The sequence below is a fragment of the Drosophila obscura genome, unplaced genomic scaffold (assembly GCF_018151105.1).
Source record: "Drosophila obscura isolate BZ-5 IFL unplaced genomic scaffold, ASM1815110v1 contig_150, whole genome shotgun sequence".
Taxonomy (NCBI): Eukaryota; Metazoa; Arthropoda; class Insecta; order Diptera; family Drosophilidae; genus Drosophila; species Drosophila obscura.
The window spans coordinates 1,354,488-1,364,260 of record NW_024542736.1 but is presented as its reverse complement, the minus strand read 5'-3'; the positions used below and the strand labels follow the sequence as shown (position 1 = coordinate 1,364,260).

Genomic DNA, 9,773 nt, shown 5'->3' with positions numbered 1-9,773 from the left:
GATACCTCTCATTTTCAAAATATACCGTAAACATACTGACGGACATGCCCAAGATGCGTATATAATTTATAATTTTGATATTCGGTTTAATATTACTAGCTAGTTAGCCCTTTCAGCCCTAAACAAATAATTTTATCCGATAGATACATCAATTTTCCACAAGATTGGCTAGTTTCTGGAAGTCCTTTTTATTGAATTGTTTACATAAAAAGGTTCAAACAAAAACGGCCAAAGCATAAGACGTAAATGTTGACTAAATGTAACGTCATTGTTGCTGGTCAACCAAGATTCTTCTATGCGTATGGACTTTTGTATACCTTATTTCCTTTAATTGATGTTCAATTTGTTGTTTCAGGCTGCTTTGAAATATTAATATTGCATTTTTGTTAGATTGAGTTGTTTTTTACCTATCTATGCATATGTTTTGTGTTTTATATATACATTTATCCCGGTTCTGATACCTATTATTGGTACCCGTGAGCTACAAAGTTTCTTTGATGTCTTTAAAAAAGAGACTGAGTAGATTCTGCATTAATTGGATCCTGAAATTACAAACAATATCTCAAGTCCATAAATCAAGTCAGCAAATTTTGAAAAACCACCACGAATTGAGAGCGAAAAGTGTCAGTATTTTTTGTGCGCTAAATGGAGTTTGGCGGTCATTTTGAAAAGTATATTATTGATTAAATAATATACCGTAAATATACTGACGGACACGACAGGATCCGTTTGATATTTCTTGATTTTGATATTCGATTTAATATTACTATCTAGTTAGCTCACTAAGCCCGAAACAAATTATTTTATGCAATTCATCAATACATTTTGTACAAGATTGGCTAGTTTTCAGAACTCGTTTTTATTGGATTGTCAAAATAATAAGGTTCAAACGAAAACGGCCAAAGTATAAATCGTCGGACTGCAATAACTCAACCTTAGTACACCTTGACTCAATTTCCACGTCAAATAACGACAGTGTAAAATCATTATCAAGTGAAATAAGTTTTTTTTTTTTTTATATTAAGTTATTTTTAGCCGTGATTAGTTGAAAGATTTATTTGGCCCCCAAGTCTGATACGGGCTAACGCCACCTCCTGTGAAATAAGTTTATTTTATATTTATATAGTTGTATGCTAAATAACTAGTCTACACACACTACGCCGATATTTTTGGTAAATACACGCGCGAAGTTATCGATTCGGAAGAGACAGTGAGTGCCATCACCAATTTTCGGACATTGTGAAAAAATCGGCGCGCCATTTCCTCTATTTTTGCGTCGCCCAACAAATTTTGGCCAAACAAACGGCTTGCAAGTGTTTATATTTTATAGTTAACGGCGCCGGAGGATCGGCTAACGAGCAACAGACAGAGCAGCGCACTGCCCCCACGTTGTGAAGGTGTAAAGTTTGCAGCACATTGTGAAATCACGCGCGGTCGACGCTGACGACGGAACAAGGAGCAACAGTCTTAGTGCAGTGCATGTGTTTGCGCTTTGTTTGAGGAGCCCCCGGAGTGACGAAGAAATATGTTTGGCGGCTCGAAACCCACGTTTGGAGCCACGCCCACTGCCACCAGCTTTGGCGGGTTTAGCAACACGGCCACGACCACACCATTCGGTCAGACGGCCTTTGGCAAGCCAGCGGCACCAGCGTTTGGCAACACCTCGACCTTTGCCGCCCAACCCGCCCAGCCATCGCTCTTTGGGTCCCCAGCAACGCCGGCGCAGCCAGCTGGTGGCATGTTTGGGGCCAGTACGTCCAGCGCCTTTGGCGGCACCACCGCAGCGCCCACATCATTTGGAGGTTAGAGACGAAGCGCCAGTCTTCCCAGCAACAGCAGCGTCAGTAATTCGATATTCTCCCCCCTCTTCCTCTTTTGCAGCGTTCTCGCAGCCCCAGCAGCCAGCGAACATCTTTGGATCGACACAGGCGGCACCCAACACCTCGCTCTTTGGCCAGGCAGCAACGCCGGCATTCGGAGCCGCCAAGCCGGCCACCCTGGGCATGACCGCCTTTGGTCAGACGCCAGCAGCACAGCCGACATCGTCGCTGTTTGGTCAGACGACGGCCGCCACCAGCGCATCGGCATTCGGAAACTTTGGCCAGGCAGCGCCCACCACCACAAATGTCTTTGGCAGTGGGGCCGCATCGGCGTTCGCCCAGCCCCAGGCAGCGGCCGTGGGCGGTGGCGTCAATATGGGCACGGCATTGGTCAAGTATCAGCCAACGATGGGCACAGACACGCTGATGAAGGGCGGACAGCCGAACAGTGTGAGCACCAAGCAGCACTGCATCACGGCCATGAAGGAGTACGAACTCAAGTCGCTGGAGGAGCTGCGCCTGGAGGATTATCTCAGTTCGCGCAAGGGTCCGCAGGCGGGCAGCACAGCGGGTGCCTTTGGTTTCGGTAGTCCGGCCACAGCCGCCCAGCCCCCAGCCTCGGGTCTGTTCGGCAGCGCTGTCCAGCCGAGTGCGGGACTCTTTGGCCAGTCGGTGGGTCAGGAGAACAAGAGTCTGTTCGGCACATCGGCCTTTGGTCAGCCGGCCACGAGCAGCGCCTTCGGGGCACCCGCCCAGCAGAACAGTTTCCTCCAGAAGCCATTCGGAGCGACACCCGGCACGGCCTTTGCCCAGCCCCAGGCAGCGGATGCCTCGAATCCGTTCGGGGCCAAGCCGGCCTTTGGCCAGGGCGCCAGCATGTTTGGCCAGGCACCCGCCACCAGTGCGGCCCCAGCCTTTGGCCAGGCCAACACAGGATTCGGCTCCTTTGGTTCGACGGCAGGACAACAGCCGCAACAGACGTCGCTCTTTGGCAGCACCCCCGCCGCGGATCCCAACAAGTCGGCCTTTGGCCTGGGCACAGCTGCAACGGCGGCCAATACAGGCTTTGGCTTCGGTTCCCCGGCCACCAGCACGGCTGGAGGAGGCCTGTTTGGGGCCAAGCCGGCCACCAGCTTTGCGGCGCCCGCCTTCGGAGCCACCTCAACGGCCAACACGGGCTTCGGTAACTTTGGGATGACCAACAGCAGCGTCGCCGCGGGCGGAGGACTCTTCAACAATGCGGGAGGCATGAACAAGCCAGCCACCACGGGATTTGGCGGCTTTGGAGCCACAGCCGCGGCGCCGCTCAACTTTAATGCCGGCAACACGGGAGGATCGCTCTTTGGGAATGCAGCCAAGCCCGGAGGCGGCATGTTCGGAGGAGCATCCACGCTGGGTGGCCAGCAGCAGGGCGGACAAGTGGGCGGCGTCGGAGGAGGACTCTTTGGCGGTGGCACTGGTGCCTTTGGCACAGGCGGTGGCTCACTCGGCGGTGGCGGAGCGTTTGGCAGCCTCGGGGGCAACACATCGATGACCGGCGGCATGGGAATGGGGGCCCACCAGCAGATGGGCGTCGGCGGTGGCATGATGCAGCAATCACAGCAGCCCATCCATCAGCAGATCCTGGCCCGTGTGACCTCGCCCTACGGCGATACGCCCATCTTCAAGGACCTGCGGAACGGCGACGAGGCGGACGCCACGCGTGCCACCAACCCAGCCGCACAGCAGGCGGTGATGGACATGAACAACAAGCAGTTCAAGATCAACACCAACGCGAATCCGGCGCCCGTGAAGGTGAAGGCCGCTGGTACTGTCACCCGAAAGTCCCTGTTCTCGGGTCTCGAGGAGTTCGACGGCAGTGTCGAGGGCTTCAACATCAAGCCGAATTCCAAGCGTCTGGTGATCAAGCCCAAGGACAAGGCTGCCGATATTTCAAACTCCCACTCGCCGGCGAACAGCAGCGGTCCGCACAGCGTCTATACGTCTTTGGGACGCTCCCAGCGAGAGTCCTTTAATGGAGCCATTCCCACTGAACAGACACCGCCAACAGCATCAGCAGCCGCGTCGGCCAGCAGCGCAGGTTTCTCGCCCAGAGACAGCAGAGAGCACCACCAGCAGCAGCAGCAGCAGCAGCAGGACACGAGTCGGCGCGAGTCCTGGCTGCATCCCAAGAATCTGGAGATGGTGCGCCAGCGCAACATCCAGACGGGCATGGACCAGCAGCAGTCGCCCCACAACAGTACCCTCAACGAGCTGGTGCCGCGCAAACCACTCGAGACCTACCGCACCAGCTCCACGATGCGCCTGTCCGTCTCCACCATACCAGAGAACCCGTTCGAGGATCTGTCGCAGACCAGCGCCAGTGCCATTGCCCGGCGGGACACCTTCGGCTCGGAGCAGCAGCAGGCCAATGACAGCGCCCACTCGAATCGTTCCCACGATGACGAGACTTCAGCGAATCGCTCCAGACTGGCCATAGAGGCGGCAGCGGGTGCGGCTGAGGCGGCGGACTATGAGCCACATCCCACGGGGATAGTGCTGCGACGCGTAGGCTACTACACGATACCCTCGCTGGATGATCTCAAGTCGTACCTGGCCGAGGATGGGTCCTGTGTGGTGCCCAATTTCACCATTGGACGCGAGGGCTATGGCAATGTCTTCTTTGGCAAGGAAATGGACGTGGCTGGACTGAATCTGGATGAGATTGGTAAGTGGGGAGCCAGGCAAGCAGCAAACAGCAAGGAACTAATCTCTCTCTCTTTCCGACTGCAGTTCACTTCCGTAACAAGGAGATTATCATTTATCCGGACGATGAGAACAAGCCGGCCATCAACCAAGGCCTCAATCGTGAGGCACAGGTCACCCTCGATCAGGTGTGGCCCGTGGACAAGACCCAGCATGTGGCTGTTAAGGATGCGCAGCGTCTGATCGAAATGGACTGGGAGGGAAAGCTGCGTCGCGTCTGCGACAAGAACGATACGCGCTTCATCGAGTACCGCCCAGAGACGGGCAGTTGGGTGTTCCGAGTGAAGCACTTCTCCAAGTACGGCCTGGATGACAGCGACGAGGAGGACAGCAATGACAAAGTGCCCACCGATCCAAAGAAGGTGAAAATGACGGCCCTCGAGACACATTATCGAGCAGCAGCAGCGGCGGCAGCGGCCCAGGATAACGTGGAGAAGATGACGCTCAATTCGTTGCGGCATGCCCAGCGTATATCCGAGGATGCGGCACGCTCGCTGGATCCCAAGGCATTGGTGGCGAATGTGGCCGGCAGCAGTTTCCGGCCCATGGACGACTCGGCCGAGTTTATGCTAATGGATAAGACACGTGAGTGCAATGAGGAGAGTTGCCTGCCCTTTTTCCATACTCATACAAATGTCTTGCACACACACACAGAATTCTTTCAGGCTGGCGCTGGCACGGACTTCTCCATGTTTGAGGCGCCACGACATCAGCAGCAGACAATTGTCAGCCCCACAGCGATGCTGGCCAAGGAGATGGCCGGCAATGAGCCGCATAAAATGCAACTGATGAAGTCCTCGCTGTTTGTCGAGGACGATGACGCCAGCGAAGATGAAGTTAGAGGTAGAAGCAGCAGCTCAAAGTCATGCCGCGATTCGGTCCACATTACATTTTTTTTTATATTTTTCAGTGACTTCCAACCGCTTTCAACGCCAACGCAACTTGCTTCAGGGAGGGCCCAGCGCCTGGACAGACATGGGCGGAGCCTCTGAATCCTCCAGTCCATACGATTTTGGACGCACATCTGCCGGCCTGCCCGTCTCCTCGTCGGCCTCTGTGACCAGTCTGGTGCAATCAGATGAGGTATAAAGAAACGGAAACCATTCCTTTAGAGTCCAATAAACAACCATGAATCCAATTCAACTCTCATTCAGACCTCTTCGCTGGCCACTGGCAGCAACTTTGGGGATAAACCAAAGGCAGGTGGAACAGCAGCAGCAGCCGCACCCTCCAAGCTGCGGCCGTTTAAGTTTGTGAGCAAACCGAAGGTGGCGCCCGTTAAGGTTTTTGGCACCATAGTGCCACTGAACCGCTCGATTCTGTACGAGCAACGCCACAAATGGGTGGCCGATTTGGGCTTCTACAAGGGACACGGCCTGAAGCTGAGCTTTGGCCCGCACAACACACTGATGGTGCCACAGACGCTGATCAATGTGCGCAGCGCCATAGAAGGTAGAAACCGGCCACATGGCTCTGCCTTTTAAATAATATTTAATTAATTAATTAATGCTCTTTTTTGTTTTGTTTTGTAGATGCTAGCGTGACGCCAGCCTCTCTGGTGTTTATGCCACGTTCGGCCAATGATTTCTCGCCAGTTTTGTGGAAATTGTGCAACTTTAATATGGTGCATGGCCATGCTAGTTTTCGCGAGACAATTGTGCCCCATTTGGAGGTGCAGCTGGGCGAGGGCATTGCCGTGGAGATCGAGAATAGCCAATGCCCATGGCTGCATGCGGGCACTGGCACGCAGCTGATTGCCAAACATCTAAGAGAATCCCTGAAGCTGCGCAACTTTGGAGCCCTCGAGGAATACGGTGTGTCCGTGTGGTCCCTTCTGTATGCGCTGTGGGGGCAGCACGAAGAGCTGGCGGATGAAACGAACGACCCAAACAGCCACTACGTGGTCATGTGTCGGCGCAATCTGTTCTCCGAGTGGCTGGAGAACACCCTAGTGGGCAGGGATCTGCTGACCAAGAAGGTCAGCAGCCACAGCTACCTGGACCACATGCTCGATCTGCTCAGCTGCCATCGCGTGAGCGAAGCCTGCGATCTGGCCTTGAACTACGACGATGCCAATCTGGCGCTGATTCTCGCCCAGCTGGGATCCGGTGCCGTCTTTCGCATGCTCATGGAGGAGCAACTGTTCGCCTGGCAGCAGAGCAAATCGGATAAATTCATCGATCTGAACCGCCTCAAGATGTACATGATGGCGGCGGGTGTCAATATGATGCAATCCTCCCAGGGTACCATCAATCTGATGGAGGACAACAGCTGGCTGACGGTGGTGGGCATGGAGCTGTGGTACTTCAGGGCACCCACCTCCTCCATTACGGACGCCCTAATGGAGTACGACAAGGCCTACCAGTCCGAGGAGTGCTACGCAAAGCCGCCCAGCCCCACCTACAAGGGCGTGTCCACCACTGCAGAGAGGAAGACACCTGTGTACGACCTGCGATACCATCTGCTGCAGCTGTACTCCAAGCGGATGCATTCCCTGGAGGAGACTCTGAATCCCATAACCCACACAAACGATCCCATGGACTTTCGTTTAAGGTAAGACTCTCACTCTCCCTTTGCCCTTAGCCTTACCACCTTAACCTTGCCGTTGCATTCAACAGTTGGCTGCTGCTGCAAAGCTTGTCGGCTTTGGGCTATCGCCACTGCTCGCCCCTGACGGAGGCCCAGCTGACGGTGGACTTTGCCAGCCAGTTGGAGAACGAGGGCCTCTGGCAGTGGGGCATCTTTGTGCTGCTGCACATCGAGAGCCGTGAGCGGCGTGAGAGGGCCGTGCAACAGATGCTGCTGCGCAACGTGAGCGTCTTGGCCCAGGCGGCGCACAACGACGAGGAGCGCTTCATTGTGGAGCAGCTGGGTGTGCCCAAGTCGTGGCTGGACTATGCCAAGGCTGTGCGGGCCGGTTCCCTCGGCCAGCGACATTTGCAGGCGAAGCATCTGCTGACGGCCAAGCACTGGGCGGAGGCGCACGAGATCATCTTTCAGTACATTGCGCCCGATGCCATCATCAATGGTAAGTGCCACAGAACAGAGCAGAGGCGACAGACCAATACAGTCGTTAATTTGCTGCTTTGCTTGAACCTTTTGCAGGCAAGACGGAGTATCTGCATCGTCTGCTCATCCAGTTCGAGGACACCGAGGGCAGCAGCAGCAGCATCCGAGTGCCGAACTGGGCCAATCAGGGTCAGATATTCCTCGACTATATCGATATCAGCTCAAAGTTCAAGCAGATACGGAGCGTGCAGAATATTGAGGACATCAAGGCGCGCTGGGAGAACCTGAAGCCACAGCTGAGCGAGATCTGTTCGCGCATCAGCCTGCTGCCGTGCCCCACGGCCAAGCATCGTCTGTGCCAGACGGAGATCTCGCAGAGCCTCAACTGTCTGGTGCATGGCATGTGCATTGTCAGCCCCCAAATTCAGTCCTCCGCCGTACTAAAAGTGGCACTCGAAAAGCTGCCGATGCCCCAGGAGTTCCTTTCGAAGGAGTTGCGCATACTGCTGGACGAGCTGCTGGAAGATCTGGAGCAGAAAACTACCTTCCGTGAGCGGATCAGCGGCATGGATATCACCTAAGCCAAAACGGAAAATGCACGAAAATTAAAGTTAAGATCGAATCTAAGTCTAGATATAACCACTGATTAGCATCTACCCTAAAAAATAAAAAAAAAAACAAGAAGACAGAATTAGAGTAAGATTACGATCTAAGCAAAACGTTTCGTCAACGGTGAGAGGGAGAGAAAGGGAGATCACGTTCACACCACAGTTATTATAAATGTCTTTGTTATTTTGTTAATTCGATTATATTTCCAATTTCTTGCACGTGTGACTATCATTATGTAAGACCTTTTTGGTAAACAATAAAATTGATTTGATTGTTTTTACACACTAAAAGCCACAGCTCAGCTTCAGTCATTTCATTTCCATTCCCCCCAATTCAAACGCGATAGAAGATCGTCGTGTTGTGCCTATCGATCGGATGTAGGGCTGCAAAACAGTCGCCGCCAAAGCTGATATGAAGCGTAGACTCAATACGCCGCCGCCCCCGATAAGACCAGGTGTGAATGTGGCTGGGGTGTGTCCATCAAGAAACTGCATTTAATAACAAAACTTTGCCCAGCAGCTATGGCCGACAAACCAAGTGCGCCAGCCACAGCCCCTTGGTGTGGACGTGACTACAAGCCGCGCACTTTTGATAAGCACACGCCTGTCGTGTGCTACGACAAGCCCAGTGCATCCATTGTCTCCCATAAGGAATACGATGTAACACCCATATCTAATCGAATCCAATCCAATTCCAAGCTAACACGATCTCTGTTGATCTAGGACAAACGCTACCTGGCCATCACTGGAGAACTGGTGCAGACGCTGGTAGTGCCCAAGCGTGAGGCGCGCACCTGGACAATGCAGGCGGGCGATCTCTGCCGCATCACAGTACACGAGGGCGCGCAGGTGGGCGATCTGAACTTCTGGAATCTAGAGAACACCCAGGAGCGTTTCTACTCGGGCAAGACGCGTCAGCTGCACGCCTCCCACCTGAGGGTCTACGATCGCCTTTGGAGCTGCCTGCCCCACCTGCGCCCCATGGCCACATTTGTGTTCGACTCACTGGCCGGCTATGGCATCGACGAGGACGGTGCCGCTCTGCATGATGTGATCGGAACGCGCTGCGATGATTATACCTACAAGCTGATAACGGGCCGAGATCGCGTCGGCAGCTGCCACAGTTCGCTGGTCAAGGCAGTGGTGGAGGAGCGCGGCCTGACCGAGCAGGATGTCCACGATGTGTGGAATATATTCATGTGCACCGGCTTCACCAGGGACACGCAGCAGTATTTCTGCAAGCCGAGTCCCGCACGCAAAGGGGATTTCATCGAGTTTGTGGCGGACATGAATCTGTTGGTCGCTCTGAGTGCCTGTCCCCAGGGCGATGTCTCCATACAGGTGGGAGCGGAGGTGCCCGACGACAAGTGTCACCCTCTGAAGGTGGAGGTTTTTCGCAAGAAGTAGCAGGAAAGTTTCCATTACCCGATCCAGCGGAATTCCGTTCAAAATCTTGAGTATAAGATAGAGATGCGCAGACTTTTGGCTTAAAAAAATTAACAGTCACATGTGATGCAATTATGGAAATTAAATGTATAAATAAATTGTACATATTGGCAGACTAAGATTATTAAATTTAATCCGAGCTACA

The 9,773-nt window shown here is 53.5% G+C and overlaps 2 protein-coding genes across 2 annotated transcripts; both read left to right on the top strand.

Annotated features, from left to right (window-relative positions):
• The first annotated feature begins 1,032 nt into the window (after nucleotides 1–1,032).
• On the top strand, nucleotides 1,033–8,472 carry LOC111064722 (nuclear pore complex protein Nup98-Nup96). Its single transcript, XM_022352492.2, has 10 exons — nucleotides 1,033–1,210; nucleotides 1,331–1,802; nucleotides 1,882–4,527; nucleotides 4,593–5,150; nucleotides 5,220–5,408; nucleotides 5,476–5,648; nucleotides 5,720–6,017; nucleotides 6,098–7,118; nucleotides 7,184–7,593; nucleotides 7,671–8,472. Exons 2-10 carry the CDS (start codon nucleotides 1,526–1,528, stop codon nucleotides 8,153–8,155), a joined length of 6,057 nt encoding a protein of 2,018 aa, XP_022208184.2. The 5' UTR covers nucleotides 1,033–1,210; nucleotides 1,331–1,525; the 3' UTR covers nucleotides 8,156–8,472.
• Nucleotides 8,473–8,566: 94 nt separating this feature from the next.
• Nucleotides 8,567–9,756, top strand: LOC111064757 (uncharacterized protein C11D3.03c). Its single transcript, XM_022352522.2, has 3 exons — nucleotides 8,567–8,637; nucleotides 8,703–8,842; nucleotides 8,906–9,756. Exons 1-3 carry the CDS (start codon nucleotides 8,595–8,597, stop codon nucleotides 9,587–9,589), a joined length of 867 nt encoding a protein of 288 aa, XP_022208214.2. The 5' UTR covers nucleotides 8,567–8,594; the 3' UTR covers nucleotides 9,590–9,756.
• Nucleotides 9,757–9,773: the final 17 nt, after the last annotated feature.